Source organism: Bactrocera tryoni, chromosome 3, assembly GCF_016617805.1.
Source record: "Bactrocera tryoni isolate S06 chromosome 3, CSIRO_BtryS06_freeze2, whole genome shotgun sequence".
Taxonomy (NCBI): Eukaryota; Metazoa; Arthropoda; class Insecta; order Diptera; family Tephritidae; genus Bactrocera; species Bactrocera tryoni.
The window spans coordinates 17280691-17299502 of NC_052501.1; the positions used below are offsets into that span (position 1 = coordinate 17280691).

General features: G+C 34.1%; 1 protein-coding gene across 2 annotated transcripts in view; it reads left to right on the forward strand.

Annotated features, from left to right (window-relative positions):
• LOC120771554 (diacylglycerol kinase 1) overlaps nt 1-18812 on the forward strand; it is a 195647-nt gene that overhangs the window by 156471 nt on the left and 20364 nt on the right. For both annotated transcript variants that reach the window (XM_040099615.1, XM_040099616.1), the window contains exons 13-17: nt 6661-6792; nt 8161-8326; nt 8416-8502; nt 8740-8954; nt 12764-13984. In XM_040099615.1, coding sequence (XP_039955549.1) covers nt 6661-6792; nt 8161-8326; nt 8416-8502; nt 8740-8954; nt 12764-13984 — 1821 coding nt within the window. The remainder of the gene's footprint in view (nt 1-6660; nt 6793-8160; nt 8327-8415; nt 8503-8739; nt 8955-12763; nt 13985-18812) is intronic.

The window sequence follows — 18812 nt, forward strand, 5'->3', positions numbered from 1 at the left end:
TGTGTGGGTGAGGAGGTAGCGGGAAGCAAAATTGACATAGAGATATTGAGCTGTAAGTAGTTTATGGCTTTGCCTTCCTTGAACGAGCCGTAACCTTCTTAGGTGTGTTCCCCCATCCCTTCGGAAATATATTTTGCAATACTTAATCACACACACATACATACGCATAAGCTGCTGAAGCTGAGTGTTAAGCCTTAAATTAGACTAGGAAAGCCAGTTGCAAGCACACATATAAAGATGAAAGTATGAAAGAGTAGATATTTCATGCACAGTTAAGTATAAGTAGCTTCACCCGGATGGCAAACACACAGAAAGTGAAGCAACACAATCGTACATTTCCACATGTGGAACTGCAAATTCAATTATGTAGGTATGTGTGCATGGCAGTTAAACGCAATAGTGAGGCTTTGGCTTGACTTTCAGTGGTGCATTATTCATAGTTGTAAGTGCAAATGCTTAGAAGAGGGTATATTAGGCATCTGCGAGAAATTTTGCACCTTTTGCACTAGTCCTTCATGATAACAGAAGTGATTGAATGAAAACTTAGCGATTTCCAGTACAGTTCACTGCTTGAAGTCAGAGGCATGATACGGGCGATGTATGCATTCACTTAGTAAAGCTCAAACAAATAATGTAGGTTCGTTTTAAATCCTGCTGTCGGCTGGGTCTAAAAAATATGTTTATACATTTCATTTGGTCCATTTAAATAGCATAAGAGCACTACTATGAGCAAAAAATAATAAGACTTTGTTCATAATTTTAAAATTCTTAATTAATTCTTCAAAATCTATGTCGTCCCCTCAAACTAAACACCCTTGGTCACAATACGCTTGTGCCAACGTGTTTGCCAATTCTCGAAACAGTTGTTAAAGTCAATTTCCGGAATAGTCTTCAATGCGCGGAGCGGTTCATATCTATTGTCTTCAATCGATTGATCGTCGGATCCGGGTCGTAAGCATAGATCGACGACTTATCGTCGGAAATGAGACACTTCATGAGAGTCTGTTAGTGAGAAAGCATTGTTTCATAGAAGAACACGACACTTTTTTTCGGAAAAAATTTAGTTATTTTGGCATCAGTTATACTTTCGTTTTTCTTAGGTTCAAGTGATCTTTCAAAATGTTTTTTTACTGATCCTCCCGATCTTCCTACAATACCAGTAAGATCTTTCACTATTAATCGTCGATTTTCAATCTCCAATTCCTTAATTTTATTGACGTGTTGATCAACAGTTGATGTTGATGGCCGTCTTGGACGTGGTTCGTCGTCAACACGTCCTTGACACTCTTTAAATATTTTGTATCAATCACAAACACTTGCTCGCGACAAACAATTATCACCGAAGGTCTTTTCCAACAATCTGATTATTTCTGCACCAGAAATTTGATTCCGCACAAACAATTTTAATGGAATTTCTTTGTTGAATAATTTCGCACATCGTAAAAATCTTCGAATGAGCGTTATGTACTTCAGAAAGAAAGTGTATACCAAACACTAATGATTATCTTGTCTTGACATTTGGTAATGCTGTCACTCACGCGTTAATAAAATGTATAAAGCTATGGTCTTATATCCACTTATAAGTCAGAAAAGAGCATTATTTCGTGAACATTTTTTTTGTTGAACAGGCATTTTTTTGATAAATAAAAATCAATAAAGTAAATTTAAAGAAAAATCCAAAAACCCACAATATCAATTATTTCAAAGGACGACTACAGATAATAATTGAAGCGCTAGTCAAATGGGAGAAAGTGGCAGCGCCTGAAAAAAATTTTTGTTTTTGTGAAAAATTTACAATTCAGAATGACTTAAAAATCGAAAAAATATATCTTAGAAGATCCTGTGAAAATGTTAAGACGACCGATAAGTTCATTTCGACAAAATTTTTTTCAACGACCCTGAAAACTGGGTTTCCAGAAAAAAGTTAAAGAAAAACTTTAAAATTTTGGGAACCGATTTCACTAAGTGAAGGAAATTCTTACGAATATGCCAAAACTGCTTGCCGGACTAACTTCAAATTTTCGAAATATTCTCAAACATATGTAATTCGATTTTGTGAATATAACCCTCTAAATCAACTGACGTTAATTAGCGTCGTTTGGTGTTAATCGGAGCAAGTTATTCTAGACTCAATATTGTTCTATATTTACATATATCTGAGAATCGAAAGCATCAAATAATGAGACAATATAAATAAAGAATTTCGGCAGATAAATAATAAAACTCGACTAATCTACATTGAATTATATTGTCATGTCGATTTCGTGTCTTCGGCTCATATTTTAATCTATAAAATACCTTCACGACACAAATCCAAATAACTGTGGAATATAGCTTCAATTTCTTCCTAATTTTAGGCACACATAATTAATTCCAAAGCGCGTTTGTATAAATGAACGGAATACTCGTACAGCAAGAAGCTTTTTATTTGTACAATCATTTTTCTTAAACAAAAAATACAAACAAAGTTAAAATTCTTCTATCCCCTCCCCAAACAAATTCCGCCTATGGCACTGTCTGCCTATTAGCGTACGAATTGTGTGAACAACACATAAACATTATGCGCCTACAAAGGTTAATTACCATCATTAAGTATGCCATTTACGAATTTGTATCAAAATCAGTGCATTTCCGAAGTAGTAATAGTAGTGCGGATTGCGTTTGGAGCAGTTAATTAGGATATATATAATGTTTGAAATATTGCAATTTTGTACATTAAGGCGTTTAATAGTAGTAAGACAATTTGGCGCTGAACAATCAGCTGAAATCAGCAGAATCGAAGCATATCTCATATCAGATCTTTATCTTAATTTTGTTCGGACAGTTTTTCTGTTCAGAGTATAAATATTTAAATAAATAGTTATAAAGGTGTTTTCTTAGACAAATGATATTCAAGAAGAAACAAAACTTATAAAATTTAATGTTATGACCAAGGATTTAGCTTTATTATATCGAAATGTTTTGTGGCAAGTGATTGACGCGATTGGCTCTAGCCGAGGTGGCAATCGTGTCTGGCTTATCTGCGTAGACAAACGACTTCATATAACCCAAAACAACAAACAAATATTGTCCAGCGGTGTTAAATCGAATGAACTTGGAGGTCTAAACGCGAAGTAATGCACTCACCAAAAACCCCCTTCAAAAAATTGTATGCTTCGTAGGCTATATGGTATGTAACGGTTTCTTGTTGGAACCAAACGTGTTTCACATCAACATCCTCTACTATGATGGTCGACACGTCAATAAAATAAAGGAATTTGTGCTTAAGAATCGACGATTAACAGTCAGATCTCTTACTAGTATCATTGGAATATCGAAAAGATCTTCGAAAACCATTTTGAAAGATCACATGTGCCTAAGAAAAGTGAAATTGAAAAAACTTATAAACAAAATCTTACTATATCTGCTAATAGTAGTATAGACAAGCCCGAATTTTGTATTAATATTTTGGAATATTAATTTATATAAAATATATACCTAGAAAATTGCAGACTCAGAAAATAAAGTTAACTGAAAACATTTACCAGAAGCTTCCAAAACTTAAAGATATATTACTACCTGTAGGTAAGAATACATTTACATTTAGTAAGAAGATAGTGCTGCGCAACTTAAATAAAACGATTTATTCAATTTACCACGCACTTTGGAAACTTTGTCGATCTAGCCCCTCCCGTCAATTGCAACTGGAAATAAAATGCACAATTTTCGTGAGAATTTTCCATTCAAATACCAACCGGTGCTGTCTGCATAATTTTTACATATAGCCGCCACACAGCTGTCAACTCAAGTCGTTACGCAGCACCTGTCACGTGCGTGGCACTGGGGTGCGTGTACTTTGTCGCCTCAAATGCACACCTTAGCTGCAGCAAAATCCACTCAATGACGGTATCTTCGCTCTGCTCTTAAAGCGCAGAGACTCTGTTCCCGCCTTTCGTTCACGCCAGCGAGGCACTTGCGGCATTCCCACGCCGCCAATCAAAGTCATTTGCCTTGGCTTGGTTGGGAATTCGTTAGTCGTTTTGTGACACCTCTTTTATGTTTGCATTTGTTTATTGCATTTACATACATATTTATGCGGGAATTTGCATCTATTCACGGTATAATGGCGCTCATGCGCTCGCTCACAGATTTAAATATGTTTGTTTGTATGTGAGTGCATTTATGCGGTGAGCTGCCGCAGTTAACGCTACCACATTTTCAGAAATATAGTTATATGTGTGAATGTGTGTGTTCCCCCAACTTTATTGACAGCAATTCGCAATTTTAATTTGACATGCAATGTTGCAACAATAATAATACACTTAACTTGCTGTGCAGTTTGCAATATGCGTTTGCATTTTCAAATCCCCTCCGCTTACGCTTCAAGCTCCCCTCGGCGTCGTGTCACTTGTCGCTTGTCTCTTATATCTGCTGTCACTTGATTGCTGCTGTTTTTGTTATTTGTTTATTTTCGAAATTGCAACACTGAGGCAAAATGAGTAAATGTTATTTTGTTGTTGTTATTGGGATTGTGTTCGGTATTAGCGTATGCCACGCGAATGACAATACAACATAATGGCATAAATTTAGAATTTCAAGCTGTGCAATTGCCTGTGGCGTCATTGGTGGCTTTGCTCGTTAATTGATTTGCGCTTTAATTTTCCATACAGGACGCCGAAAAGTGGGAAAATTTTACTCTTTGCTACGTAGTAGAAAATAGGTAAAAAAAGCGATATGTTTGGGTATAACCGAACATACATAAGTCCGTGAATTTCCTTCAGATGCTAGTAGAATTTTATATTCAAATATGGGTGATCGAGGTAGTATCGAACCGAGTTTATCTTTTTTGTCAATAACACATGTTATTAATATGCCACACACCAATAATATGTTCCCAGGGTTTCATTAAAGAACCTCACATACCATCACCAATCATATGGAGCAAGGTCAGCCAGATGTTCGAAACTCCTGATAATAGTTATATGGAGGCTGGGGAAAAGAGTGTGAGTAAAACACGCCCTCTCATTTTCATTGATATATGTAACTCCCATATTGACCGATATATGCGATACAAAGTCACCCCGAAATTTGAAAAACTTTAAATTAGCTATATCGGGGCTAATGGAAGTATTGGCCTGATTCAATCTATTTTTGACATTCTGACAAACTATTATCAGGAAAGGATTCTCTCCGAATTTCAGTTATATATCTCATATATTGAGAGATATTTTTGGAAAAAAGTCAACTACAGGCACAGGGGTCCCCATATTTGGTACCAAGCGGATTGAGCAGTTTTGGTCCGATTTGAATAATTTTTTGTTACAAGGTAACATGTTTTAGAGGCATTATTCGCACAAAATTTTATCCCGATAAATTTTGGTGCTCGATTTGCAAAATAGAAAATGAAAATATCAGATGAAAACTAAATTGTTTTATATAGGAATTAGGCGTGGCTGTAGTCCGATTTCCCCTGTTCTCAGACTATAACATCTCAAAATCGGTACAGCAAAATGCATAGTTCATAACTTGAAATGCTTGAAACTGATCTTCTTAAAGTCCGAACTTTTCCTGAAAAAATTTTAAATTTTTTTTGTATTTAAAAAGGGCATTGTGCTAATGGGAAGATGTCTTGGATGAGTCTCAATGGGACTATAGCCTACAAAGACTACCAGTAGCGCTAAACTGTAAAGGTTAATTCCCCTCCAATTTTATACATATAATAATATATAGATCACATATTCAAGCAAATAATAATGTGATGCCTGACGAAGAAAACGAATAAATATAAATAGTGTTAATAACTTAATTATGAAAAGATGAAAAAACATTAAAATTCTTTTAATAAATTCGCTTTGTCTGAACTTAATTTTACTGCCAGGCAGATTCCATTTTAATTTAAAAGATGCTTCTCAACTAAGCTCGAAAATGCCTAACCACACCCGCTTGCAGGCATATATTTCAAAGCAAGCTTGCAATTTAAACGTAATTAAAACAGTGTCGATGCGTAGAGTGTTTGAAAATTGTACACTAACGAGCTACTAATCCAATTAATTAGCTGAGAAATTATGAGCCTAATATAAAAGCAATAGACCTCAAGTAATTTAAATTAGTTTTTGTGCGCCAGAAGAAAGAAATAAATGATAAATGACAAAATTGTGCTAGTACATATAGAAACTCTAGTTAGCTCCTCTTTGACAATCTCTTGCTTCCCTCCTCCAGTGATGTGGTTATTCTTTTGTAGTTGTTAACTAAAAGATAAATACCATTTTGTGTGCGTGTGTGTAAAATTGTACTATATAAGTATATTCAACGCTCACCTTGCAGACGACACGTGTTCAATATTTAACGCCAAAAACGCAAAAGCGACATAAAGAAGAACGTTGAAAACAAAAGCACGACGCCTTCTACTGTAGTTGGCTCGTGCAGCTGCTTAAGCGAATGTGTCACATTTCGACAGCTGCGTGGACACTTATGCTAATTTGAAAATGTCGTTAGAAACATGTCGTCGCTGTATTCTCTTGTCCTCTTGTTATCCTTAAATTCTTAAAAGTTTTCTTTCTCAAGTCGCTTGTTTTTCAATTTCGCATTTTACGCATTTAATTTTCGTTTCACTTGCACGCCCTCCGCTTTGAAATTCGTGAAATTATCTAATTTGCCGTTGCATAATCTATTTGTTTTTAGCTACACAATCGCTGCGCCTCGTCGGTCAAAAAGGAATGTACTTTGGGCGAATATGCGGATTTAATTATACCGCCGACGGCCATCTGTCCAGCGGTCTTAGATCGCCAGCGCTCGGTAAATCAAGCGAATAAAGTGAGTTAATTATGCGTTAAGTTTTGTTGGAAAGCATTTTTTGTTTATGTTTCTGTTTATGTTTTTGTGTGTTCTTTGTTATGTTTATATTTTTGGATAAGATGAAAAAAAAAAGTAAATTCATTAACAATTTATTGACCAAAGCAGTTTAATTACTTAAATTTCGATTAGTTTAATTTAATTAGCTAACTTTTTTACTCTAAATTAAATTGAATTTAAGTTATGTTAAGTTAAGTTAAATCACATTATGTTATCTTAAGTTCAAATATGTCGTTATATGTAACATCAATTTAATTTAAGTTAAGTTTAGTTAAGATAAGTTAAGTTATGCAAAGTGAGTTTACGTTAAGTCATCTTATGTTATCTTGTTAAGTTATATCATAAGTTATATTATGTTGAGTTAAGTTGTCTTAAGTTAAGTCATGTCATGTTATGTTAAGTTAGACTATGTCTATTTAGGTTTAATTAATATAATCTCACTAAATTAATTTTTTCTATTAATGTCAAATTATCATAAGTAAACTTCAACAATTTCTATTTAATTTATATTAAGTTATATTAAATTAATTTCTTCCTGATTGATTTATTTTTATTGATTGGAATTAAATTAAGTGTATTTACTCTTTTAGGTGAAGTAAGTTTACTTAGCTCCGTTAAATTAATTGAAATTAAGTTAACATAAACTTATTTAATTTTATTCAAATTGTTTCCATTTAATTTAAGTTGGGTTAAGTCAAGTTAAGTTAAGTTAAGTTAGGTTAAGTTAAGTTAAGTTAAGTTAAGTTAAGTTAAGATAAGTGAAGTTAAGTTATGTTAAGAACACTTAATTTAAATTATGTAATGTTAAGTTAAGTTCCCTTAAACTAAGTTAAGTTAAGTTAACTTCAGTTAAGTTAATTTTGAAATCTTATCCAAAAATATTTTATTTTGCGTTCGAAATCAATTTTGTTTCATTAATATTTATTAATAATATATTAATTAACAAAAAATATATGTTAATCAAATATTTATGTATTCACCGAAACCTCACCAAATTTAAAATTAATTCATACACATTGTTTGTCTCTTCCATTCCTCTTCCCACGCAATATTTTAAATTACATTCCACCGCAAAATTTTAATCGGCAACCACAAATTCCAAAAATTACTCATTCGCCAACGTGTCTGTGTACTCATCACGCTTATAAAACCACTCAAATTGGCATATCACCTAACACATCAATCAACCAAATGTGTTATCATGTGTTCGTCCTTAATTATATGCAAATTATTAAAATATTTGTGTTTTGAAAAATTATTTATAAATAAATATAAATATTTGTAAAAAAAATGTGTTGCTAATAAAAGAAATCGCAAATCAATCATCAGGCCACACATTTTCAAATTACACCGCCAAGCGAGAGCAGCTGTCCGTTGCTGGTATTTGTGAATCCAAAGAGTGGCGGTCGCCAAGGTGATCGTATACTGCGAAAATTTCAATATATGCTCAATCCGAGGCAAGTGTATGATCTGTCGAAAGGTGGACCAAAGGAAGGTAAGCAAGAAGTTTTAGTAGTGAAGTAAAAATATTAAATAAAATATATTTTTATCTCTATCGCTTTCTTTGCGTTATTCTTTCTCTAGGTTTGACGTTATTCAAAGACATGCCGAACTTTAAGGTGATTTGTTGTGGTGGTGACGGCACGGTTGGTTGGGTGCTCGAAGCAATGGGTAAGTAAACAATTTTTTAATTGAAAAAGGGAAGAGAAATTTCAATTCATTGTAGTAACAAGTAATAAGGCATACAAATATAAGTACGCATACTAATTTCTTTCTAAATAATATTATAAAGATATTATGGTGTCACTACTATTACATACTGAATGACTTTTTGACAAAACAAAAGCAAACAAAGTTGCGTCACATTTTTTTCATGCAAAATTTCTCACTTCCACTCCATACACTTAGATTCCATTGAACTCGCCACACAACCGGCCATTGGCGTCATACCACTTGGCACTGGCAACGATTTGGCGCGCTGTCTGCGTTGGGGTGGCGGCTATGAGGGCGAAAATATACCCAAGCTAATGGACAAAATTAAGCGCTCGTCCATTGTAATGTTGGATCGTTGGAGTATTGAGGTGACGAATGCAGCGCCTGTGGCGGAAGTACTACGACCAAAGGTGAGTGGGGGAAAAGTGTGTGAAATCGAAATAAAATGGAGCAAATCTGTGGTGCAAGACAAAAAAAAACATTTCTAATTGCAATATAATTAGAAAACAACTTCGTCAACCCATTGGTTGTCACTTCTCAACAGCAACTCAAAGTATCATCATCTCATACACCATGGCAGACACACAAGCAATCTGTTTAAAAACATTTTTTTGTCCCCACTTTTTACATTTATTTTACTTTTTAGCACTTTGCTCGCACTTTTCAATGTCCTACTGACATTTTACTTGAAATCATCTTTGACTCAATCGACTTTTGGTATACACTTTCACTGCGACATCGCTCGAACTTAGCTGAAGTGATTGCTTGCCACTTGCCAAAATCCAATTAGTACGAAAGCGATTTGATAGCAGCAACCCAGACCGGCATGCGTCAACTGTAAGCTCTGCTTTCAATTGCTTTCGTACTTTAGCTTTCTCTTCAGCCACCGCTCTTCATCTACCTTCGCCACTTTGTTCGCACACCTTTCGTAATCGTTTTACACCCCTCAAAAGTTCGGTTTAAATGCTATTACAAATATTGTTTGTCCCCTTAACCCTTTCAGCTCAACTAGCATAAGCTGCAGTAAAAAGTTTTGTAACGCAAAGCGCAAAAACTCTAAAAAAATAACTGAAAAAATTAAATTCAATTCGATGGTACAATTCGAATGCTCTCTTGTATCCTTTCCTTTCATATATTTTTATTCGTTGCGTTTTAGTGCATAAAGCTAACTTGTGGCAATTTTAAGTCAATTTATGCTCTACCCATGTGTACAAGTGATACACTCTGTTGACCCAAACCTTTGCCAGCAGAAGAAATAACTAGAAAATAGATTAAAATGGATTGCGAACTCACAAGCAATTATAACCGATTGCATTGAGCTAATCTTTTTGCAATTTCGCAAAAGACAAATTCCGATTTACTTAAATGGCAATGAGTGTAAAAGAGATTACTCGATTACATATCACTCATATGCCAATGGTCTTGCCAAAAAAAGTAGTCAATTAAATGTCACTCATACGCCACGTACGTTCCCTTAGTTCTTTGTTACTCATACGCACTGGTTATAAAACTAAGTATTATAATATAATCACAATATTAGTAAATATAATTAAGTAAATTTAAAAAATTAAACTGAAATTAATAATTATAACTAAGTAAATAAATAATAATAAGCTAAATTTAATAAAAAACGGAAATAAATTCACAAAAGTTTGAAATTACATTTTATTACGCAAAAAAGTTATATTATAATTCTACAGCATATAGATAAATAATTAAATTTATATCAATTATATTATAGATCAACTTATAGAACCTGAACAAATTGCTTTGAATGGCATAACGCATGAAACTTAGTAAATAATTTCATTTCTTCTATGCCTAAAATATGCGTTTCAGTCACCCAAAATAAAGGATTTGCTAATATTTTTTAATTTTCAGATATTATTTTCAAAGCGATGAAAGGGTGCTTTAGTTTTGTCCAGTTCATTTTTAAACCATAAATTTTTTTGTTATTTTAACTTATTTAATTTTGAGAACTGAAAATGAAAAGCTTTAAGTTAATAAAAACTATTAACGTCAAAACGTCAAAATTTTAGATTTATTTATTTTTATTGTCTGAAAACAGCTAAGTTCGAGCTGAGCCATAGTAGGGGATGCTTTAGTTTTGTCCAATACTGTATGTAAGTAACTTACTGATATGCGCTAAAATTATTACTAATCAGGCTAATCGGTCTTCAAACCGGAATTTTGGTTGAAACCTCAAAAAATGTGGTAATAGAATTTGCTAGTGATTTATTATGAATAATTGCAGTCTTTTTAATCTGAAATATTTCCTATAATAGAACAACTCTTCACATAAATTACAATTCAATATTAGAAAGAGAGTAAATTGTGTTACTTATACGCCCGACACGACTTTAATATTGTATAATGAAAACAAAAACGCAAAACCAAAATGTGAATTATAAAAACTTAATAAAACGAAACAAGTTCAATTTGCTAATTAGAAAAACGAAAATTAGATAAGTAAGGAAGGGCTAAGTTCGGGTGTAACCTAATCTTACTCTTGAAATCTCTCAGAACCAGACGATACCTGGTTATTATAGTTAAAAACATGTTTTTTCAGTTATATTAAGATAGCTCACATATTGACCGGTATATGCGGTATGTAGTTAAAAAATTTTCTTTGCCATATACCTATGGCGGCTAAGAGAATTATTAATCCGATTCAACCCATTTTTGACACACAGACTGTTGGCAGAACAGGATTCTCTCCGCATTTCTACAATATATCTCATATATTGAGCGTTATTTTCAATAAAAAATTCGCAATAAAAACATGGGGTCCAGATTTTCGGTATGTGGGGACTTAATCAATTTTGATCCGATGTGGACAATTTTTGATCAAAAGGGATTACTCATGCAAAGGTTTATCTGCATTGTTTGATTCGTTCATGATTAGTATACTAAAAAGTAAAAGAATCTGATATAATTTAAAATTGGGTTATATGAAATCGAGGCCTCTCATACCCGCTCGGATGTAACATTATAAGTCTATGACTCATTTAATTACAGATCGCACTTTTGTTAGTTTTTAGCCTGGTAGGGTGCATAGTTATAAATCGAATTTACCCATTTTCTCAGGGTGGTTAAGGATATCAAAAAGAGGGAATGTGGTTATTACAACTTAAGTTGTGTAGGAGATATGTAAATTATATTTATTTAAAGGCAGAACCCCGCTCACATATTAAAAACTTTCTCAACCGTATATGCCCTTTTTAATGGATTTTTGTTGTACTAAAAAATAGCTTTGTGACGTATTGAGAAGCGGAGTATGGTACTTCCTACAATTAAGATTAATTTATTGAGAACTACGAATTCAACACGTCTCGTCATCCTGATCATTTATAAATAACACACTACTTTATATATAACATACTACATTAAAAATAATTAAAGAGAAGACAGTAAAAATTTTACTTTGCCAAAAAATGCCTCTTAAATATTCAGCCACACTAAAATAGATTTCTAAAAAAAATTAAAATAAAATTATTTTTAACTAATTTATAATAACGCGCTTGCTCTTTTTTATTTTATTATATTTTATTTTATTTTATTTTATTTTATTTATTTTATTTTATTTTATTTTATTTTATTTTATTTTATTTTATTTTATTTTATTTTATTTTTTTTTTTTTTTTTTTTTTTTATTTTTTTTTATTTTATTTTATTTTATTTTATTTTATTTTATTTTATTTTATTTTATTTTATTTTATTTTATTTTATTTTATTTTATTTTATTTTATTTTATTTTATTTTATTTTATTTTTAAGTTTTTTAAATTTATTTGATATAATAATTCATCCTCATTGTGTGTTCATGAAATCTAGTTACAGTTTATTATAATTAAACAGATTCTAAATATATTTAAATTTACAAAAAAAAAAACAGAAACAAAAAAATTACCTTAAGCATTTCCCATGCACTTATTTTTAAGAAATCCTAGCCTCAAAGTCAAAGAAGCCGTCTAATCCCATCTAAAACAGTTTAGTCTGCTCATATGCGCAAAACCATTTTATATAAATTTATGGCTTTCAAAAATCTTTTTGTTTGCATTACTTTATTATTGCATAACAACACACTCGTGCCTGTATTTATTTATGCACAACTCGTACACCATGCCACGATGTGTTTTTGAGTTCCACTCAATGCTGCACCACACTGCAATGAACGCTCGTTTAGCATGCATATAATCGACTTACTTCTTCCTACACAGGTCACGCTCCACTCGAACATGCAGAAAGTGATTGAGCTATCGCAGAGTGTTGTGGTCGAAAAGGCGCTTTTCGAGAAATTCGAGGAGTTCCACCGCAGCACCAGCGTTTGCACGAACATGTGCAGCGGTAGCAGCAGCAAACAGGAGCACATGACCACAACGGCATCCACGTCATCGATGAGTTCGTCGATTACCACAGCAACCGAATACGCCACCGATGCGGTTGGCGGTGGCATACGAGGTGCGAGTGTCGGCGGTGCGGGAGGTGGCATTGCGGGCAATGGTGGTGGTGGTAGTGGAGGTGGCAACGTGGGTCGCGCAACCAAAAGCATATCAATGTCGACATTCGAAACGAAGCGCACGCTCACAACACTCAGCAATAGCAGCAGCAGTTGCAGCAGTACGAGCACAATTATTAGACAACAAAAGCAACAACAACAGCACGAGGAACAGGAGCGCCAAAAGGAGCGACGCGAACGAACGCAATCAGAAGACTTGCAATCACCTGGCACACCGCAAAAGCCGGAAATGGCTAAAAGCGTCGATGGCGATGCAATTGATGATGAGAGCAACAACAACAATGACAACGATAAAATGAACAATTGTGTTGTGAATCGCAGCGAACGCCATTCAATACACGCGCCTGCGGTGGCAACAGACATTCCAAATAATCCGCCAACTGAGCAGAAAAGCGAAGTGGAAGGAACGCTGGCGCCAGAACAATTACAGACACCTCCTAGCGCGAAAAGCATATCAACACCAACAGAAAGGGAAAATATTGGACTCAGCACTGCATCGATAAAAGCGTCCACCGCAGCAACCATCAGCACCACTCCTGACACCACTGCCCCCACCGCACCCATTAGTCACATTAGCAACGAGGTAGAGCTCGCAGCTGCATCAGTGACAGCAGCGGAAGTATCGACTGTCGCTGACAGCTCGACAGTGCCAAACACGCCATTGTCACCGACATCGCCATTACCGATCTCTTCGGCATCGCCCAAATATTCCCCTACACCATCTGGCACCGTTGGCGCACCGGAGCCGGAAACATTAGCAGCAGATGCAGAACCCACAACACCGTCCACATTGACTTCGTCCGGCAGTGCAGCGGCGAAAACTCAGACTGTCATATCTCTGCCCAAACAGATTAAAGTGCAGCCGGAAAAAGATTGCACAGTGCCCTATAATATCATCAACAATTACTTCTCAGTCGGGGTGGTAAGTTTAATCTTTGTAAATTATGAATGTTTATATTGAACTGGGGTTAACCAGAAATATCTCACGAAATGCTTCAGCGGAAGGTCGGAACCATTTTATTTTATAAGCAATAGATCTAAAGCGCTTTCTACTGAGAGCCGACAAAACTTTAACAATTACATAATGTTAATGAAGGAAATCTTAAGTCCATCAGCTGTTATTAGCGAGGTCACAAACCAGTCGAATTTAAGTATCTGACTCGTATTGGAGATACAGCAGACAAAGACTGGGTTCATTAAGGACAATATTTCCGGAAAATTTAACGGCCAACCTTTAACAGGGTCACATTTATGTATGTATACACTTAATTTTGAAACTTAAGCATTGGAACCTCTTACATTTGGAACATCAAGGGACCGTTTCCGATTAAGGAGAAATACAAAAAATAATACAATATAGGGGTTTAAAATGGAAAAAACTGTAATCACAATCATTAATTTAGAAGTATTTTGAAATAGAGTTGCCATCTTTCAAAAAAAATTTGAACTTAAACTAATAGAAAATACATTTCAAAGAAAATATCAGCGAAGTGTTCTCAGAGCTTTCAATAAAAATATATTTTACAGGGTTGCCACCTTTTAATTTAATAAGAAAACTTTAGTTAAATTAAAAAGACGATTGATTTCAAAATAATAAAAAAAATTGTTATCACAATCGTTCATTTAGAAATATTTTGTAATAGAGTTGCCACCTTTCAAAAAATTAAAACCTAAATTCTTTTTTTCAATTTTCTCAGAGCCTCCAACAAAAATATATCTTACAATAGGGATGCCACCTTTTAATTTAATAGTGAATCCTTGTCCAATAAAATAACAATTGATTCCAAAATACTGCGTTTCCACTGAATAGATCACTGAATAATCAAAGAAACTGTTTTGAAAATATTTTTGTCTGGAGTTGACAACCAACAAAGTAATAATTAACATTTTGTTACTTAGTTAAGCATCAAAAATTTTCAATTAGTCGGGAAATTCGTCAACAATTTTCTTTTTTATTTAAACGATATTTTTACTGGGTTCCCATAAAGAATTATAAGAATGTAGTGGCCATTAAAAACCTCTTGGATAAATAGTGTATCAGGCAAAGTACATTGGAAAAATCTTTTCTGCTTTCTGGCATGTAATATCTGACATCAAAAGATCCGAAAAAAAATCTGGTAACTATTAGGTTAGGTTAGGTGGTAGGCTATAATCCCACTTGGACTACTAGAGCCACTTTTCTGTTGTGATATCCAGAACTCTTTAAGTACGGAGCAAAAGAACCATCATAAATCTGCAAAGCTCCTAGATCCAATCAGAAATTTATTGAGCTGGCTAAATTCTACTCCAGCCAATTGGTCGGGTTCGTAGAAAGTATATATGCTTCTACGTTAGTCTGGCGAAAGCTGGCTCAGAAATCTCTCGCAATGTCACAAGTGCTGTTTGCTGACCAACGATTGCTGAGCTCGCGCGAGGCTCATAGATCTAGCGCCGGAGTGCACAACGAAGGGACTTGTGCTCATCTTATTGGGATTTGGGTACAGTTTCCGACGATTCTGTAATGAACATTCACCCATAAGTTTAATATGGAGATAGCGAAGTCATGCACTACTTGATCAGCCATTATAACAAGTCTACTATAGGAGTGGATGCATACCAACAATCTGAAAGAATAGTTGATTAAAAGCTAACTGCAGAAAACTCCCCTTCCTTCTTTAATGGCGCAGACACTGCTTATGCGAGTTAACAACAGCTGATCTCTCCAATAGAGTGGAGTGCTTCCCCTGGCGGGTACTACGTCGAATACCTTCAGAGCTGGAGTGTTTTCATCCATACGGACGACATGATCTAACCATGTCCCTCTCCATATAAACTGTTAAGTCACTTATCAACTTTTAGGTTAGAATTCACTAGTTTCTATTCGCAATCAATCACATTATAGATTGGTGTGGAAACAGTTTGGAATGATTGGAATTTTTTCTGATAGCTGTATCAGCCTATTCAAAGTCTTCGCTTTTGAGCTTGCACTCTTCCATATGTAAACATTTCATTTATTCTCCATCTGTCAGCTCATCACTTTTATAATCGGCGACTTGCTTTATAATTCATGTAAATAAATCACTCTCTTATTGCTGAGCAATGCCATTCATTTAAGAGTATTTATGATAACCGCAAATAAATCTTTCCAGCTTAAACACTTTAATCCGCTATTTTTTAGTCATTTAACGCACTCAACTATGGAAAAATATTACAAATTTCCGCTTGATTATACAGGGTGCATTTATGCGTAAAATTAAATGCCTTCTGTCTGCCGGCAACTCGTTTCCAGTGACATTTTTCTCGCACACATTACATTTTTTTATCACCAGCAAACAAATGTACGACAATGTAATATGTATATAGATCCTATATATTAATAACAGTACTTTGCATATGTATGTATGTAATATACACCCATGCATTGCCAACTTGTCGCTGTGCATATTGCGACAATATAAACCGTAACGGCTTGTCCTTTTCCCATGATTTATACTCGCTGACACTAGGCTATGAAACCTTACAGCAGACAACACAATTGTCGACCGACCGACAGGCCGACCGTATTTATTTCTCAACAATTTACGCCAAAGCCACTAATCCCACCGACTTTTTAGTGCTTCTCCACTACTTGCTTTCATTTCAGTTTGTTTATTTTTATTTTTGCTCCGTGTTTTTTTTTTACTTTTTGTGCGAGAGTTTCTACGTCGCCATTACTTTTGCTTTCACTAAGCGGATTTATTTGTTTCTGCTAGTTTCTTTTCGCGCTGTTGTGCTGTTATCCCTCTCGCTTGAAATGCTTCCAGAAGGAAGAATATAGTGGTGATGTGTATTATTGTTATGGATTTAAGTGAAAGTTTTAATAGAAATTACGAGAGATTAAACAGTTGAATTGGATATTCGATAGCGACATATTTTACATTATCTATAAAGTATTTTCTAAAAGCAGTATAATGAAGTTTCTCATGGCTTTCTAAGAGCCTTCAAGTTTATCTATAAAACAGAAGGAAATAATTTAACCTTTTCGGGGACTTACTTTATACTAAAAGAATGCCAAGGCGGATTACTTTGAGGTGGACGACGTAGATTATGAAGAATAAATTAAGAATTTTAAAATAAGAAACCAAGACTTACTTTTTTTTGCTCATAGAGTAGTACCACACAATTTGCTCGACTCCTCGAGGGAGATTTTCCATTAATGTGCCGCACTTTTGATTTTCAAATTTTGATACAATACTCCGATAAAGTGTAAGATGTCTGCAAAACATCTGTACGACAAAAAAGGGCCTACGAACATCAATACTTCTTGTCAATTGAGGTTATCGACCTTTTATAGTAATTTTTGGTACTAAATTATAATATCATAAGCTGAACTAACTTACTTAGAGACTGTCACTACATATCTACCAAAATTTTCAAAACGAATATATTTGAAGGACGAAGACCATCCATCCAATTCGGTATATGAAGACTAATTGTAGACTATCCAAGCCAGCGGCATTCTAATATACCATAAAACTATCTAGAGAGAGAGTGAAAACTTTTCCTCTTTTCTGCAAATTCTGCCAAACATTTTTATATAAGAAATCTCACAAGGAAAAAAAATAACCAAGTTACGTACATACATACATATATATCAAAAACTTTGAATTTATTGAAATCTTCATATTTAAAGCTGTCAAGAGCACTCTACAGCCATTATTAAAAACTGAACCAATTTTTGGCATAAAAATTATTATATTAAAATGATGAATCGCAACTCCGTTCCTTGATTAATGGTACTTCTTAAAGATTTTCGTAGCACTAGAACCAAAATTAATTAATTTATGCCACAAATAAGTATGTTGCAAGCGTACGCAACTTCTTCTAACTATGCATTGTTATCATTACGCTTGTAAGTCTCAATTGTCAAAGTTGTCATGCAGCACTGTTACCGCCAGCGTTGCCTTGGCGTCACTTTTAACATTGTCTTTATTGTTATTGTTATTAGTGTTGCCCTCATTCGGTCATATTTTATGTAGTCATATTGTCTTTTATTGAAGAAAATAAACTTGCTGGATTATGATTATTATTAATATAATAATTATGATTGCCAACGCCGCGCCAAAGCGCACACAGCCAGACAAATATACACACGCGGCAACGAGCGGCCACACACAACTTCGTGACGCGCTTTAATAACAACAAGGTTTGTTGCACACTCACTTGTATTTGCAATTGTGTTGGTTTCGTTTTAAGCAGAAGGCATCACTAAATGCCTTCATTAGATTAAACTTCTTGTCATGGCCCACACACCTTCATGCCAACACGTTCATATACATATTAGTACATACATACATTAATACGAATGTACTCGGTAACTTAAGAGTGGCGCATGTTGCCATGGAAAAATTACCTTTAGCTCTAGAATCCATAAATTAAAAAGAGTGCTAATTGTAATTTAAAGTATTTTTAACTGTAGAGAATGCAATAGGTTGTAAAAAAATTTTAATTAAAAATAAATAATAAATGAAAAGGCAAACGTAGTATTAGTATATGAAAAATAAAAATAATAATAAATAATAATGCCTTCTGTTTCATAAAAAACTTCATTAAATTTGCGATCTCATGTTAATCTTTAGTGTGAAAAAATCTGCTTTGAAAAATCCTACGTTGAAAAAACGATATAATTTTTATAACGAGACGAAACAAGGAAAATATGTTAATAAAACATCTGGCTAATGACTGATATCATACGTCATATGAGTGATGAGTATTTTTATTAAAAAAAGTTG